Here is a 17999-nt window from a genome sequence, read left to right on the forward strand (position 1 = left end):
TTTCTGCTTTTAAGCCGTCCTTTCGGCCCTCCCCTAGAGGTGGTGCGTCCTTTCGAGGACAGTCTTTCAGGGGAAGGTTTCAGTCCTCTAGAGGCAAGACACAAAAGTCAAAATTTGGCTCTTTTCACAAGAAGCCTGCCACAAAAGGAGAGGATAAACCCTCTGCATGACTGTCAGGGGCTTCGCCCGACAGTGACAAAAGTGGGGGGGCGTCTCACACTCTTCAGGGACGCTTGGGCTTCTCTAGGCCAGGATGCCTGGGTGTTAGATATTATAACACAGGGTTACAAAATCCCTTGCAGAGGGCCGCCTCCGAAGAGGTTCATCCCCACATCCTTACCAAAGGAGGCACGGCTTCGTACAGCTCTTGTGAGAGCAGCTCACTCCCTTTTGGAAAAAGGGGTGGTTACACCAGTCCCCAGGGCAGAGTGGAAGAAAGGCTTTTACTCCACGCTGTTCCTGGTGCCCAAACCAGACGGGTCTTTCAGACCAATACTAAATTTGAAGTCTCTAAATGTTCATTTATGGGTAGACCATTTCAAAATGGAGTCCCTACGGTCAGTACTCCTGAGTCTGGACCAGGGAGAATTTTTGGCGTCCATGGATGTCCAGGACGCATATTTGCACGTCCCTATACACCCGGAGCATCAGACCTTGTTGAGGTTTGCCATAGGAGACCTGCATTTACAATTCCGGGCGTTACCCTTTGGGCTAGCAACCGCGCCAAGGGTATTCACAAAGATAATGTCAGTGATGGCGGCGGTGCTGAGGCTCAGGGGAATCACAGTAATACCCTATTTGGACGATCTCCTGTTCAAAGCAGAGTCAGCAGCCATGCTGCAGAGTCACTTGGCAGAGGCCATCAGTTTTTTGCAGGCTCACGGCTGGATTTTAAATTTGCAAAAATCTCAGTTGGTACCGTCACAAAGGCTCCAATTCTTGGGAGTCATACTGGACACCCATCTTCATCGGGTATTCCTCCCGGAGGTAAAGGCCAGGGATCTGGTCACCCTAGTCCAGGAGATTCTCAGGGCTCAGAGCATTTCAGTATGGAGGTGCCTCAAGCTCCTGGGGAAGATGGTGGCGTCATTCGAGACGCTTCAATTTGCCAGGTTCCACTCTCGGAGGTTCCAATGGAACATTTTGTCAGCCTGGTCAGGAAACACTTTGACCATGAAATCCGAGATGATAGTGCTGTCTTCGGACACTCGAGAATCCTTGAAATGGTGGACAGAAGTAGATTCCCTTCAGTGGGGTCGGTCATTACAGACCTGGGACTGGTTGATAGTAACTACCGACGCCAGTCTCAGGGGCTGGGGGGCAGTAGTCCTGGATCTCAGGCTTCAGGGCCTGTGGACGGCAGAGGAATCAGCGTTACCAATCAACATCTTGGAGCTGAGAGCTGTCTGGAAAGTGATTTCCTTGGCGGGAGACAGGTTACAGAACCTCCCTTTGAGGATTCAGACCGACAATGCCACAGCTGTGGCGTATCTGAATCACCAGGGAGGTACACGCAGCGAATTGGCCATGTGGGAGGTGTCCAGAATCTTCCTATGGGCGGAACAGAATGTTCCAGCTGTATCGGCTATATTCATTCCAGGAATAGAGAATATAGAAGCCGACTTCCTGAGCAGGGAGGAGCTCAAGGAAGGGGAATGGAGCTTACACCCTCAGGTGTTTCACCAGATCACTTCGATGTGGGGAACTCCGGATGTGGACCTGATGGCATCCAGGGTCAACCGTCAAGTGCCCAGGTTCTATGCCAGAACAAGGGATCCACTAGCGGAGGCAGTGGATGCCATGACTATTCATTGGCAGGGAGATCTCCTTTATGCATTCCCACCAGTACCAATGTTACCGAGACTTCTGAAGAAAATACAGGGGCAGAAGGTTCCAGTGATCTTAGTGGCCCCAGATTGGCCAAGGAGGTCCTGGTACTCGAGGCTTCAGAGGTTGTCTGTGGACTCATGGCGTCTACCTCTGAGACCAGACCTTCTAAGACAAGGCCCATTCAATCACCTGGATTCAGATCGATTGATTTTGACGGCCTGGCTATTGAAACCACCATTTTGAAAAGGAAAGGGTTTTCTGAGGCAGTAGTACAGACGATGATAAAAGCCAGAAAAGCTGTATCTTCGGCAAATTATTATAGAGTCTGGAAGACTTACATTCGATGGTGTGAGAGAAGAAAGGCTCATACATCTCATTTTAAGCTATCAAGAATGATGGAATTCTTACAAGATGGTTTTTCATCGGGTCTAAGCCTTCAGTCACTGAAGGTGCAGATTTCGGCCTTGTCCATCTATTTCCAGAAAAAGATAGCCATTTTGCCGGAAATTCAAACCTTTTTACAAGGAGTATCCAGGTTGAAACCTCCATACAAGCAACCAGTAGCACCTTGGGATCTATCACTGGTTTTGGAATGCCTTCAAAAGGCACCATTTGAACCTTTAAGGTCGGCTGACTTTAAGTTTCTCACGTGGAAGCTAGTGTTTTTGTTAGCAGTAGCATCTGCTAAAAGAGTTTCAGAATTGGGAGCCTTGTCATGTAAATCTCCCTTCTTAATTTTTCATGATGACAGGGCTGTTTTAAGAACAGTGCCTCAGTTTTTACCGAAGGTGGTATCTACCTTCCATTTAAATCAGGAGATAGTTCTACCTGTGTTTCAACCCCCAGAGGGTTCTAAGAAAAGGGACAAGTTGAGAACTTTGGATGTTGTGCGTGCCTTACGCATATATGTGGACAGAGTGAAGAGTGTCAGGAAGACTGACACGTTGTTGGTATTGTATGACGTACACAAAATTGGTTGGCCTGCATCTAAGCAGACTATTGCTAGGTGGTTGCGGTCTGTGATAGCCTTTGCATACACCAAAGTGGGTAGACCGGTACCGGCCAAAATAAATGCGCATACCACCAGGTCAGTTGCCACCTCTTGGGCGGTTCGACATGGGGCCACAGCTGAGCAGGTTTGCAGAGCTGCCACTTGGTCATCTGTTCACACATTTGCCAAATTCTATAGATTCCATGAGTTCGCGTCGGAGGACGCATCATTCGGGCGAGCAGTGCTGAGAGCTGCAGACCTGAGCGTACCCTCCCAAAGGACCGGCTCTGGAACGTCCCAGTGTTGAGCTGTGTCACCAGGACCATTGAAAGAGAAAAAGGAATTTTTGTAAGAACTTACCGTTCGAATCCCTTTCTCTGATATGGTCCTGGTGACACAGCGATCCCTCCCTTACGCTCAGTAAGTATGCCAGAAGTTTCATGATGTTCATGTTAAAATGGTTAAAAGTTAACAGTTTCTGTTATAAAATGTGCATATAATATGTGCAGGCGTTTGTACTGAGTTAATGTATTCCAGTGGCTTTGAAAGATTGAACTGAAGAGTCCAGGGATGCAGTAGGGGAGGAGCCTACCCTCTAAAACTTTAGGATAGGTGCCTGGCTCCTTCGGACCCTCCTACATCCCAGTGTTGAGCTGTGTCACCAGGACCATATCAGAGAAAGGGATTCGAACGGTAAGTTCTTACAAAAATCCCTTTTTACAGTGATAAAATGTTTCAGAATTCCTATCTGCACCGCATCTTCTCATCCGATTCCAAAGTACAGTACGTCAGATGGGAAGATGTGTCCACACAGTTCATCAAACATTAAGTTGTACACACCATATAATGGATTATCGTGATCCGTTGGAGGAAGGTCTAGATATAACTTTACAGCTTCTAATTTCGCAACCCTTTTTTTTTTTTTTTTTTTTTTTTTCGGTTCCTGATTGTACAGACTTTCGTGCAGGTTTAGCCTCTTCATCCTCTGGCATCTCCATGTGGCCTAAATATAATCCCTTCTATTTTGGATCATTCACCTATAGAACCCTTAGTGCTGATCTTCTGTTTCTTATTTGGCAAACAGGTTTTCTTTTAGCAATTTCTACTTCAGGAAGGGCTTCCACTTTAAAAGTACTTTCCTGTACATTTTTGTTTATCACATACAGGGTGGTCCTCTTTATCAGCCAAAGGTAGTCTCAGATATCCATTTACACCAGGACATCAGCAAGGAGAAAAACCTTGATTAGAGATTCTCCTGGGTGCTCACCTGGTTATTTCCAAAGCTGCAGCAATATCTGAAATACAGAATCTGTAAATAAGGTTTTCTCTAACTATGCAAACCTGTTCTCAATCTTACAGCATATGTTCCAGACAAAGTGAATACCGGCATGTTGACAGTGGTGGAATACTCAGTCAGTTACTTATAGAAACAAAAAAATCTATGTTGCATAAGAACCATTTGGCCCATTTAGTCTGCCCCTTTTTGACCATATTTTGAACTCAAACCCAATTTGATCCTTTTACTTATTTAGTAATTATATCCTTATTTCTATCCCATGCATAATTGTTCTACCATCTTATCCTGAAGGAGGCTATTCCACTTGTCCACTACCCTTGTGAGGTAATTTTGCCTCAGATTTCCCCTGAACGCTGCCCTCGAGACAGCTGTCTCAACTCTGGAATGTTCACTTGTGATTCCAACAAAAAAAGCAGGCTTCCTCTCAAATCTTTTATTAGTCAACAAACTGGGCTGTTCATTCAGCCAGATACTCAATCTAAAGACATTAAACTTTTTTTTTTTTTTCTCCGAATGCCAAAATTCAGGATGGAATCCCTCAGGTCATTTCTACACTCCAATCGAACCTGGAGACTTTATGGCATCCTTGGACATCCAGGAGGCCTACCTTCACATACACATAAAATTAGCGCAGCAATGATTTTTCTCTGGTTCGCAGTGCTAGAGCACCACTTTCAGTTTCAGGCCCTGCTGTTTGGCTTTTCAACAGCACCCCGTGTCTTCACGAAAATCATGGCAGTAATGGCAGCTCACCTCCACCTACAAGGTATATGGATTCTTCCGTACCTCGATGACCACCTCCACAGAAGTTCTCCAGTCTCATTTGCGATTGACGATGGGCCTCCTCCAGTCTCACGGTTGGATAATCAACTTGAAAACGTCCGGGCTGTTTTCCTAGACCTCCATGATACACCTGGGGGCTCTCATAGATGCAATCTCACAGACTGTCTTTTTACCCCGAGACAATTATGATGGAATTACAGTTTGATTCTTTCTAAAACATTGCAGGGTATCGATCCACCTATGCATTAAAGTGGTCGGGAAACTGGTGTCCAGTTTTCCCATGGTGGAGTTCGGACAATTCCATTCTCGCATCCTCCAGCTACCACTATTAGGTCGCTGGAATCGCTCACATCTGCACCTGAAAACAGTTTCTGGTATTGTCAAGGGGCGTTCGGATTTCCCTTTTTATGGTGGCTGCAGTCAGCAAATGTTACGAAGGGTCGTTCGTTTGCCATTCACGATTGGGTGATAGTGACCACAGATGTCAGCCTGCACTGGTGGGGCGCAGTGGTAGAGCATCACTCCTTTTCAGGGACTTTCAACGGGTCAAGAGACCACCCTTCCGATAAATGTCCTAGAACTGAGAGCCATCCACCGAACGTTCTGCCGGTCGGGGACACTTCTTCACGGAAAGTCTGTACGCATCCAGTTGGACAACACAATAGCAGTTGCATACGTAAACCACCAGGAAGAGGTGACTCCCATCCTGCTGTGAGCTGAGAGGTATCTACTAGCCTTGTTGGCAGTATACATTCCCAGGGTTGTTGAATTGGGAGGCTGAATTTGAGTCGGCAAAAAGTCCACTCCGGGGAGTGGTCTCTCCATCTGTTTTCTTTTCTTTTGTCGGATCATTTGGGTCCTCTACAGGTGGACCTCATGGCCTCCCAACACAACATTAAACTCCCCTCAAGCACAAGAGACCCTAGTAGATGCTGTCTGCCCCATGGCCATTTCAGAAAGTATGTGTTTCCTCCGGTAGCTGCTCTTCCACGCTTCATTCGGCTCCTCAAACTGGAGCCAGTGGTAGCAAACTAGATCACGCCCAATTGGTTAAGGCAGTTGTGGTACACGGACCTTCTATAACTGTCCCAGGGCCCTTGCCACCATCCTGACATTCAGTTTGGCTTTGATGGGATGGCTGTTGAGCAGTTGGTCCTGAGAGCTAGGGTTCTTTCGAGCCTGGTTATCAAAACCATGCTGACAGCCAGGAAATCGGCATCTGCGAGGGATAACCATTGTGTTTTGCATATATATTTGTTGTGAAACTAGAAAATGTAATCCTCAAATCTATCGTCTAGCCATAATTCTAGCATTCCTACAATCAGGCCTTGATCTGGGCCTCGTTTTATGCCTCCTTGAAAGTTTGTCTGCTCTCTTCAGTCTTGTTTCAGCGGAAGATATCTGTCTTTTAAGGTTCATACCTTCTTACAGGGGGTTCTACACCTGCAACCCTCGATTAGACCCTGCAAATCCATGGGACTTATCTTTGGTCTTAAGATATTTGAACAAACCTCTGTTTGAACTGCTAGAGTCAGTGGCACATTCCTATTGGCTATCGATTTGGCTCGCAGAGTCTCGGACTTAGGCGCTTTTGTAGAACTCCATTTTTAAAATTCCATGAAGATAATCCAGTCTGGTAACAGAGTATCTTCCCAAAGTGGTTTCTAGATTCCACATTAACCAGGAGATTGTGGTCCCTATTTATTCTAAGTCTCCTTTCTCATTGGATGCGGAGAACCTCTCAGTGGTGGATGAGTCCTTGGACGTTGTTAGGACCTTGAGCCTTTGTTTTTTAGGACGACGGCAATCAGAAAATCTGATTCTCTGTTTGTCCTCTAGGATGTTCGGAAGCTTTGTTGGCTGGTGTCTAAACGGACCATAGCCCGATCCATGATACGACAGGCATATTTGTTGACTGGTACTCCAGTCACCTTCTGTGCAGGCACTTTCCTCAAGGGCTGTCGGAGCCTCTTGGGCTGTGTGGGTTGGTGTCTCGGCTTAGAACATCTGTAGGGTGGCCACGTGGTCTTCTGCTCATACGTTTATCAAAGTCTATCGTTTTGACACCTTCTCCTCGGCAGATGCGGCTCTGCAGCCTTCCCACCCATAAGTGACATAGCTTTTGGACATCCCACAATTCCCAGCATCCACCACAGGCCATGAGAAAAAAAAAAAATTTTTTTGGTTCTTGGCCTACGAAAAAAAGGATTTTTTACAGTAAAGGTGGATGCTGGGCTCCCACTCTTGCGCTCCAGTTCAGCAGTTAGGTTTTATGTTAGCAGTTGTTTCTGCCCTTTCTTTCTGTTCTGTTGAATGGTTCTTCTCTTCTCTCCCTATTCCTTGGCTTGTTCAGTTAAAACTGGTGTCTGAGGACAGGAAGGGGTATAAGGGGGAGGAGCTACAGGCTGCACAATTTTAAAGAAGTTGTTCTCCTTGGTGCCCAGTTCTCCGGTCCAGGAATACCTTACCATTCCCAGCATCCACATTGGCCTACGAAAAGATTTTACAGAGAAGAACCACAAATACCCTTTTCAGACGGAATCAGTACATCTGTCAGAATGAACTTAGGTCTACAGTCATTAGGTCGACCCCACTAGGTCGACTGGCAGGAAGGTCGACCTGATTTAAGGTCGACATGGGCCAAGGTCGACATGAGTTAAGGTCGAATTTGCATAAAGGTCGACATGAGGGAGGTCGACTGGTCATAAGGTCGACATGGGTTTTTCACTTTTTTTATCCGAATGTCGACATGGACACAGTTGGCAATGAGAATCGGACCCTCGCATTGCTCGCTTCGCTCGCCACAGCTTTAATAACCTCCTCCATTCCCTAGTGGATGGTAGGGCATGAAATACCGCCTGTCGGCACATGTAGGCTCAAAAAACAGTGAAAAACCCATGTCGACCCTATGACCAGTCGACCTTCCTCATGTCGACCTTTATGCAAATTCGACCTTAAGTCATGTCGACCTTGGCCCATGTCGACCTTGTCAGGTCGACCTAGTGGGGTCGACCTTATGACTGTAGACCTAAGTTCATTCTAATAGATGACCGTTTCCCTTTCAGACAGCAGCGGCAGAATACCCCAGCAATTACGCGGCTTTTGAAGTGCCGGGTTATTCGTCTGCCTGCTGTCAAACCCCATTCACACAGGAGAGAAAATCTTGGTTTTAAGATTTAGACCTGGAGACTTGCTCTATTACACGGGTTTAATATCCGGATTGATCCTTTCACACTGAAAACGGATCCATGTATTTCATGAAATTCCCAGGTGGAACTGCTTCTCCCAGGTATTTTTACTTTGTGAAAGGGGTATTTAGCTTTTTGTGGGATGGATTTCCTCAGCCATGTATGGAGATAAAGTAGCAGCTGATAAATTCCTGATTTGCTATGTGTAAAATAATGACAGGTGTTTGGAGATAAAGCGTACTGAGAATGTACCAGACAGAAAATACATCCCCATGGTCGCTTATTTCTTTTGCACCGTAGCACGATATTTATAGCTATTTATCTACTAATTAAATTATAAAACGTAATCAAATGCAACTATGTTATCTAAATATGCTGTAATTGTGGCAGGGCTTCCAGGGCTTCCTGGGATTTAACGTTCTACAGCAACCAGAGGGCCACCACATGTGGAAGGGTTGGGATCATTTGGTCTATTGCATTATGGTAGAAAGTCATTAGGTCGAATCCATTAGGTCGACATGCTAAAAGGTCGACATGATTCTAGGTCGACATGGGAAAAGGTCGACATGATACTAGGTCGAAAGGTCATTAGTTCGACAGGTCATTAGTTCGACAAGGTCATTAGTTCGACATTGTCTATGTCGACATTCACAAGGTCGACATGGGGTTTTTCACTGTTTTTTTTACCTGAATGTCAACACAGTCGACATGGACACAGTTTAAAGTGCACTGCATCCCCTCGCATCGCTCGCTGCGCTCGCAATGCGTCGGGCACGGTGCCTCGCTACGCTCGGCACACTATTTTATTCTCCCACCACGCCCTAGTGGATGGTAGGGCATGAAATACCGCCTGTCGGCACATGTTGGCTCAAAAAACAGTGAAAAACTCCATGTCGACCTTGTGAATGTCGACATAGACAATGTCGAACTAATGACCTTGTCGAACTAATGACCTTGTCGAACTAATGACCTTGTCGAACTAATGACCTTGTCGAACTAATGACCTTGTCGAACTAATGACCTTGTCGAACTAATGACCTTGTCGAACTAATGACCTTGTCGAACTAATGACCTTTCGAACTAGAATCATGTCGACCTTTTCCCATGTCGACCTAGAGTCATGTCGACCTTTTAGCATGTCGACCTAATGGATTCGACCTAATGACTGTCTACCATAATGCAGTAGACCAAATGACCGCATCCCATGTGGAACACCCCTGCTGTCGATTTTGAGTATAGTTAAAGGACCTTAAGATTTTATACATTAAAAGATTTTACATTCTTTTATCCATTTTATTTATTTTTGTATTCGATTACTTTTTAGGCAAACATCGCTTTGTTTGAAGCCTGCTGTAAAGAAAGGATACAACAGTTTGATGATGGAGGGTCAGACGAGGAGGATATTTGGGAGGAGAAAAATCTTGCCTTCACACAGGATACACAAAGAAGATCCAGGTATATAGAATACATTGTCATTGGGAATCTGGTTGATCTTTCCAGTGTGTTTCAGAATTGCTTTCATAATGGCAGACACGGGGCCAGGTATTCCTGATGATTAGATGGAAGTGGTACTTTAGGAAGGGCACCTGTCTAACTATCGGGTCTGTAGGCCTCAGAATTGGCCCAATCTGCAATCCATCTGTATCAATCCTGTATAAATGGATACCTTGCTGCCAACTAGTTTAGTCCTACCCAAACCAGAGATGATGTGTCTTAATTCGTTAGTGGTCCTCTGGGCACCTAGGGTGATAGTATGATAGCCAAAATGGTGCAGGGGAAATGCCAGAGGAGCAACAGGGATAATCTCTTATTAGGAGTCAGACGTTAAGTGCCAGAATCCCCAGTGAAGGATACCCAAAGAGCAATTGGGAAGTGAAGTCACTAAAAGGCCAGGTCAGAACTTAAGTACATCCACCAGAAGTAATGCTAGAGAAAAGGGAGAAGAGCCTCAAGCCAGGACTGGCATATATCTGAGTGTATGCGCACTTCTGCGATCACTAGCAATAATCCACATCTCTCTGGTGTGTGCCCGGCTTAGTCTCTTACTGCCAGAGTGAGGTTTAAGTAAGGGAGGGGTTTCGAATTTAGAGCCACATCAGCATGTCTGACTTTACTGATAAAACCAGCACATTCTGCTTTGCAGGGGCTTAAATGCTGTCCGCAAAGAGACCTTGGGTCCTATTCAGCACTGATCTCAGGTCTGAAAATTTGCAGCTGTGGCAACCATCGGAGGGCTGTGCATGCACAAGCCCTCTGTCATCACAGGCTGTGGCAGCGGGCAGCTGTATGAAGGAGTGCCGCCTGTGGTTTCTGGGTGTGCTACGGCTGTTGGGAGCGGATTTTCTCCACAGCCTTTGCAGCACTGAGTGAGTCCTGGCTCACTCATCACTGCGATCTGGGGAAAAATCATTTGATGGTGAATGATTTCCCCCCTGTGTGCACGGCTGCGTACGTATTCACAGCTGTGCACAGGGGCGGAGTGGCGTGCTTTTGCCAGCTTCCTTCTCACAGGGCTTTAAACGCTTGCAGGTCTGAATCAGGCACCTTTGTCTGTCTGAGCAAACTGCAGAGAACAGCACAGTATGGGGTTAGAAAGCGGAAGCTGAGACCTGGTGTGTGATACAATCTATTTTGAATATCTTGGGTGAAATTTAATGAGACGTTAAGAAAAGTGAGAGATTTGGTAAGAAGTCTCCAGGGTTTTTTTTTTTTTTCTAAAGCGGCGATTATTTACACTGCAAAATCAGTTTGAAGTGTACATGATTGCCAATTAAAAAAAAAAACCTGGAAATTGCTTAGTAAATCTCACCTTCTGAATCTCTCATCCTATTATATTTCACCCTTTGTTTTCTATAATGGCCTCTGTGCAAAATTGAAACTATCAAGCCGTCCTATATAGGTGGTAGCTTAGTTTTTATTTAATGCCCAGTCTGAGCTGTAAAGAGCTGAAAGTTACCCCCCTTTATATGTATTTTTTTCTTTTTTTCTAACTTCCATTCCCCTATGTCTAAATATAACAATTATTCCTATAGCTCAGGAAGCACAGACAGTGAAGAGAGCACAGATTCTGAGGAGGAGGACTCCGTTAAACAAGGATTATTCGAATCGAGCACAGCCAACCAAGAAGACAAAATGGAGGTGGACGCCAATGAAGGCAAGTCTATATTTAATACTGGAACACACAAAGGTGTAGTGATGCATATAGAAAGCATAGTGGCTCTCAGCGTTTAAGGTGACGTTTTTCCCAACAAGGCCTGTTTGAGCCAGCAGGTGTGATAATTACTGACCCAGCCAAATAGATGAACTCACCTGTGCATGGGTAAAGAAATCCACACACCTAAAGCTGGGTACACATATATACAATTGTCGGGCTGTTCTTCCGTTCTGGGTCGGACAGCCGTTCAATTGTATATGTGTGTACACTGTCCCGTACGAGCGATAAACGGCAAAAAGCTGTCTTGACCGTCCATACTCGGTCGTTCGACGTTTCTTTGCTGTTCAATTTTCATCCGACAGGACGGCCCCATATCGGTACAAAAGTGCAGTGTGTACGCACGTTCGACCGATATGCTGCCATCCTTGTGACTATACTGCCAAAGCTGGAACGCCCATGTGGGCATTCCAGCTTTGACTACAAAAAAACAAAAAACGGCGTGGGGTCCCCCCCACAGCCGTAACCAGGCTGGTATTAAAAAATCGGGAAACCCGACAAATAGGGCTTCGCTGATTTTTTTTAAAACCAGCTCCAGGTCCGGGGGACAAAATGACCAGGGGTCCCCCGTATTTTAAGAACCAGGCCAAACCAGCCAGCAGGGTAATGCCACAGCCGGGGGACACTTATTATATAAGGTTCCGCGGCCAAAGCATTTAGCCCTCTGACCGGTCAGCCTGGCCAGGGGTCCTGGGGAAGTGGGGCTGCTGTCGTACCCGCTCTGCCTCCGCTATACACTTAGACTCTCGGCTCCTGATTGGCCAGAAATCATTCTGAGCAGATACGCAGAGGAAGCAGCGGGACTTCAACAGAAGATGCCGAGGTGGTCGCCACAGGAGCAGGTGAGTAGGATTTCCTTCCCCAGGTACCCCTTTGGATTACTACGGATCCAGGACCCCGGACTCTTCAGCCCTGGAGCCCTGGACCCTGGGACCTACCTACAGGATCAAGATAGGTAAGTATCAGTGTGTTTGGTATGTATGTATGAATGAAACTTTTATTTTTCTAATGTGTCAGTGTGTATTTAACTATTTTTTTTACTGTGGAACTACAAGACCCAGCCGGGCCCTTTAATACCCCGCAGGCTGGGACTTGTGGTTCTCAAAGTCCCAGCTTGCAGGGTAGGCTTGCTGGGACTCATAGTTCCACAGTTTAAAACAATAGTTTATTCATCGTCGTGTGTGTGTTTTTTTTTTTAATGAGTAAAAGGGTGACTGACTAAACTTCTATATAGACTGGTTACTGCGTCTACATTTTAGTCACCCTTTTACTCATTAAAAAAAAGACGTGGGGTCCCCCCCCCCACGTCTGCAACCAGCACCAGGCTGAAGAGCCGGGGCTGGTATTAAAAAATCAGGAAACCAACCAGATAGGGCTTCGCTGATTTTTTTTAAAACCAGCTCCAGGTCCGGGGCTGGTTCCCAAAATACGGGGGACAAAATGACTGGGGGTCCGCCGTATTTTAAGAACCAGCCAGCATTGTAATGCCACAGCCGGGGGGAGACTTTTTATACAAGTCCCCCCGACCAAAGCATTCAGCCCTCTGACCGGTCAGCCTGGCCAAGGGTCCTGGGGGAGTGGGGACCCCCCCAATTAAGGGGTCCCCCCCCCCTCCAGGACTTACCTGACCAGGCTGAAGCCTGGTGCTGTCCTCGATGCCCCTGGGCGGTGGGCATCGTGCTGATTTCAGTGTAAAAAATAGATGAATAAACTATTGTTTTAAACTGTGGAACTATGAGTCCCAGCAAGCCTACCCTGCAAGCTGGGACTTGGAGAACCACAAGTCCCAGCCTGCGGGGTCTTAAAGGGCCCGCTGGGTCTTGTAGTTCCACAGTAAAAAAAATTGTTAAATACGCACTGACACATTAGAAAAATAAAAGATGCATACATACATACATACATACATACATACATACATACATACATACATACATACATACATACATACATACATACATACCTTGATCCCGTAGGTAGATCCCAGGGTCCGGGGCTCCAGGGCTGAAGAGTCCGGGGTCCTGGATCCATAGTAATCCAAAGGGGTACCTGGGGAAGGAAATCCTACTCACCTGCTCCTGTGGCGACTACCTTGGCATCTGCTGTTGAAGTCCCGCTGCTCCCGGCTGCTGTGGTACCCGCTCTGCCTCTGCTGTATACTAGAGACGCAGAGATCCTTCTTCCTCGGCGTCTCTGCTCAGAATGATTTCTGGCCAATCAGGAGATGAGAGTCTCTAGTGTATAGCGGAGGCAGAGCGGGTACCACAGCAGCCGGGAGCAGCGGGACTTCAACAGAAGATGCCGAGGTGGTCGCCACAGGAGCAGGTGAGTAGGATTTCCTTCCCCAGGTACCCCTTTGGATTACTATGGATCCAGGACCCCGGACTCTTCAGCCCTGGAGCCCCAGAACCAAGCCACCGGACCCAGGGACCTACCTACGGGATCAAGATAGGTAAGTATCAGTGTGTTTGTGTAATGTATGCATTAAACTTTTATTTTTCTAATGTCAGTGTGTATTTATTTAACTATTTTTTTTTTCTGTGGAGCTACAAGTGCCAGCGGGCCCTTTAATGCCCCGCATGCTGGGACTTGTTGTTCTCCAAGTCCCAGCATGCGGGGAGGCTTGCTGGGACTCATAGTTCCACAGGAAAAGACAATAGGTTTTTCATCTATTTTTTACACTGAATCAGCCCGGTGGCCACCGCACAGGGCCACCGGGGAACAGCACCAGGCTTCAGCCTGGTCAGGTAAGTCCTGGTGGGGGGGGGGACCCCTTTATTGGGGGGTCCCCACTCCCCCAGGACCCCTGGCCAGGCTGACCGGTCAGAGGGCTAAATGCTTTGGCCTCGGGACCTTATATAATAAGTGTCCCCCGGCTGTAGCATTACCCTGCTGGCTGGTTTGGCCTGGGGCTGGTTCTTAAAATACGGGGGACCCCTGGTCATTTTGTCCCCCGTATTTTGGGAACCAGCCCCGGACCTGGAGCCTGGGGCTGGTTTTAAAAAATCAGCGAAGCCCTATTTGTCAGGTTTCCTGATTTTTTTTTTTTTTTTTTTTTTTAAATCGGTAAAAGGGTGACTAAAATTACTAACCCAGCCCATTATGATAATTTTGGTCACATGTGACATGCCAATAGCCCAAATCGAGACAGTGTGTACGGTGGTACAATCTTTTTCTTGCAACTGTTTGGACGGGAGTACATCAGACGTCGCAAGTAAAATTGTACAGGTGTGTACGCGCGTGTCGGCTGTTTGTGGACGGTCCGACGGGAGTACGGTTGGCTGAATGGTTGCAAGAAACAGGGATTGTATATATGTGTACTCAGCTTTAACCTGTTGGTGGTATTTAATCTGGAGCAGGGAATCCCTGCTGTGAAGAATAGGTAGATACAGTAAAGGCCCCCATACACTACACGATTTGGGCCCGATTTCACCCGATTCTGGAGGATCGGGCTGAGAAATCGGGTGAAATTGCCCAAATCGTGTAGGGTATGACATCCAATCTGATCCGATGCGCGGTCCCGTACGCATCGGATCAGATCTGGATGTCGGACAGTCTGCACGTAAGATAAATCTTATGTGCAGCCGGCATTGAGCTGGTCTGTGGGCGTGGGGACCGGAGAGCAGGGACCGGTCCATGTGTGATGAGAGAGGGTAGTCACCTAGCGGCAGGGAGCGGGGTCCTGTCCAGCTGCAGGAGGGGTAGTGAGATAGTGTGTGGACTGGAGACTAGGTAGCGGCAGCTGCAGGCGGGGAGCACACGGCGCAAATTAACAGAGTCCGGGTAGCGGCGAGCGGGAGAATAGGAAACATCCTATTCAAAAGACTGGGCGGACGCTGATTGGCCGAGAGCTCAGCCAATCAGCGTCCGCCCTGCCCGCCCAGTCTTTTGAATAGGATGTTTCCTATTCTCCCACTCGCCGCTACCCGGACTCTGTTAATTTGCGCCGTGTGCTCCCCGCCTGCAGCTGCCGCTACCTAGTCTCAGCTGGACGTGCTCCCCTCCTGCAGCTGGACCCCGCTTCCCGCCACCTCTCCTGCCGCTAGGTGACTACCCTCTCTCATCACACATGGACCGGACCCTGCTCTCTGGTCCCCGCTCCCCCAGACCCTGCTCTTCCACAGCTCCCCCGGATTTACATGTGATAATCGATCCGATTTATCACATGAAAAATGGCACATCAAGTCAATATCAGGAGCTGCCGGGGGAGCTCAGGGGAAGTCGGGGCCGACATTAGGCCGACTTGTCCTTAGGACAAGTCGGCGTAGTGTATGGGGGCCTTAAGTTGTAGACTGTAGTGTTAAATGCTAGGACTTGTCATTGACCAGAAGCTTGCGAAGCGCAGCTCACTGCATGAGGCTAAATAGAAATGTTTTACCATCCTTTTACTTTGGCTTTACTGTTTAATTTCGGGACTAAACCTGGCAATCTGTTATAGCCATTGCTCTCCTTTGATCAGGTTCCTCTTAACTTTTCAGCAAGCAATTGGCCAGCAAGCTTCGATATCCCAATGGAAACTGCACACGTAGCCAACATGGATTCCATGGGATCGGATGTGTGGAGCACAGATGAGCCGTTGTCGTCGAAAGAAACTGGCTGGGCGTCGTTTACAGAAATCACATCCTCAATCAGGTCACTACACATCAAACATGGAGGGATTTGGGGGCATTCTGTTTCTAATGCACTGTAATTCACATCACACCTTGTCATAATGGCATCCTTCTAATCCACAGTGCGAAGGACACCGCAAGAAGTAACTCTCCTGTTGAAATGGAAACCAGCACTGAGCCAATGGATCCACTAAGTGTTAATGCATCTGCACAAACTGAAAGTAATTACTCAACGGTTTGGCTTGTAACTTTGCCCGTATGAATTGCATCCATTTATCGTAGTAAGGAATTGCATCTAAAATATGCATACACAAATTCCCCATGCAGATTTATGTGTGTATGCAATATATAGGGTTTTGTAACCTGCGCTCATTAGGACATATGACAGTTTGTGTTGGATAATTGGTATGACTGGTTGTCAAAGGGTTAACCGATATGTCCCCACTAAATGGGTTGCCAATATTCTACCAATAAATTGAAAGATGGATTGGGTGCAAAACATCAATTTATTAAACCTCACATTAAGAATCAAATGCAGATTGCAGAATGAATACGGGGGTTGGGGGAGTTGAAGGGATGAGGGATAAAGGATTAGGTGTGTAAATGGCTTTAACAGGGCTATAGTAACCGCTAGGGGAAATGCTGTTGGGTTGTCTTGAGTGATAATACAAGAGTCTATGGAAAGCACAGTCTGTCGGGTGAAGACACAGGGTGGTGGTGCGGGGGGGCTGGCGTCCCGTCCCCTCCGTAGTGCACCTCACTTGTGTTCCCTGTCGGCGTCCTCTCGATGGTCCTGGTAGTACCACGCTGGTTGCAGATCTTCTTGCTCCAGCCGCGGCTTGGTCAGGACGTGACTTCAGGGTTGTTGCAACGCGAGACTAGTGTCACAGTCCGCGCCCGAGTTGGGCTTACTGGTTATAAACAATTGGCTAAGCTTTCAGAAAAACCTATAAGTAGCTGAACCAAAATCAAAGTTATATATTATGACACTTGTATCTACAAACACTTTAACTAGTTATTAGGGTAGTGTTTTAATGGATGTGAACCGGAGCTAAATTAGGGAAATTTACAAACTTCTCCAAAGATTGCTGCATCAGTGGGTGAGATACCCTGTTTCCTCAGTCTCCCATACCCTCTGCCATGATGTAGCCCTAGGGTGGCCAAAATTACCTGGATTTAAACTGCGCATGTGCCGGCTTATCTGGAAATTCTGGGATTGAAAACTCCATCCTGGAATTTCCTGATTAGCCTGCACATATGCGCAGTTTAATGCCGGACAGCATTTGAGCACTCCCCCTCGTGTTTTTTTTTGTTTTTTTTTGGGGAGGCCAATACCGGAAACCTTTCCTGTGCTGCTATGCATATATTTGGAATTGGAAATGATGCTATCAGTTGTTCAGGGTACCTTTTGAAAATCATAACTTTTTTTATCTAATTGTAAAAACTTTATTTCCTGTTCCAGTTACTGTTGCTATGGATGCGGTCTCTGATGGAGAAGAGGAGGTGGAGAACGCTGATCAGATGACGGAAACTGTGATGAATGGCAGTATGAAGGAAACGCTCAGCCTTACCGTAGATGCAAAAACAGAGACTGCAGTCTTTAAAAGGTGAAATAACTGGAGTGCTGTTTATTTATGTTTCTAAATCGAATACCATTTATTGTGTTTAGTAATGGGTTCTCCTTTATTGCTTATGAACATAATGCAGCTTGCGCCACACATATTATAATTCTGAGCAGTATTTCATGATTTGTGCCATAGTGTTATATTTGGGGCTTTAGGTAATGGCAGGTTGAAGGTTGTAGAATCTATTTTGCAGTGGAGGTGGTGATGGTTACCTGGGTTAAATGCATGCGTGAAAAAAGCAAGCTTACAACAAAGCTTTTGTCCATTTGCACAGGTCAGACACTTGGAGATTTTTATTTAAATAATATATTTTTATATAGTTTGATTTTTGCCTTTCTGAGCATCTTGATCCGCGAACATGTCTAATATATCTTTTGTAACCTAGATCATGATCTCTGCTGTAATAACTATTGAAAATGAAACCAATGCATAAGAGCTGTAACATAGAAATGATATAGATATGCATA

At 46.6% G+C, this 17999-nt stretch overlaps 1 protein-coding gene across 1 annotated transcript in view; it reads left to right on the forward strand.

Moving 5' to 3' along the window:
• PPP6R3 (protein phosphatase 6 regulatory subunit 3) overlaps nt 1-17999 on the forward strand; it is an 88376-nt gene that overhangs the window by 60582 nt on the left and 9795 nt on the right. The window contains exons 19-23 of the mRNA XM_083163631.1: nt 9414-9544; nt 11122-11243; nt 15776-15929; nt 16031-16128; nt 17370-17514. Coding sequence (XP_083019757.1) covers nt 9414-9544; nt 11122-11243; nt 15776-15929; nt 16031-16128; nt 17370-17514 — 650 coding nt within the window. The remainder of the gene's footprint in view (nt 1-9413; nt 9545-11121; nt 11244-15775; nt 15930-16030; nt 16129-17369; nt 17515-17999) is intronic.

This window comes from Crinia signifera, chromosome 11 (genome assembly GCF_055691185.1).
Source record: "Crinia signifera chromosome 11, ASM5569118v1, whole genome shotgun sequence".
Lineage (NCBI taxonomy): Eukaryota > Metazoa > Chordata > Amphibia > Anura > Myobatrachidae > Crinia > Crinia signifera.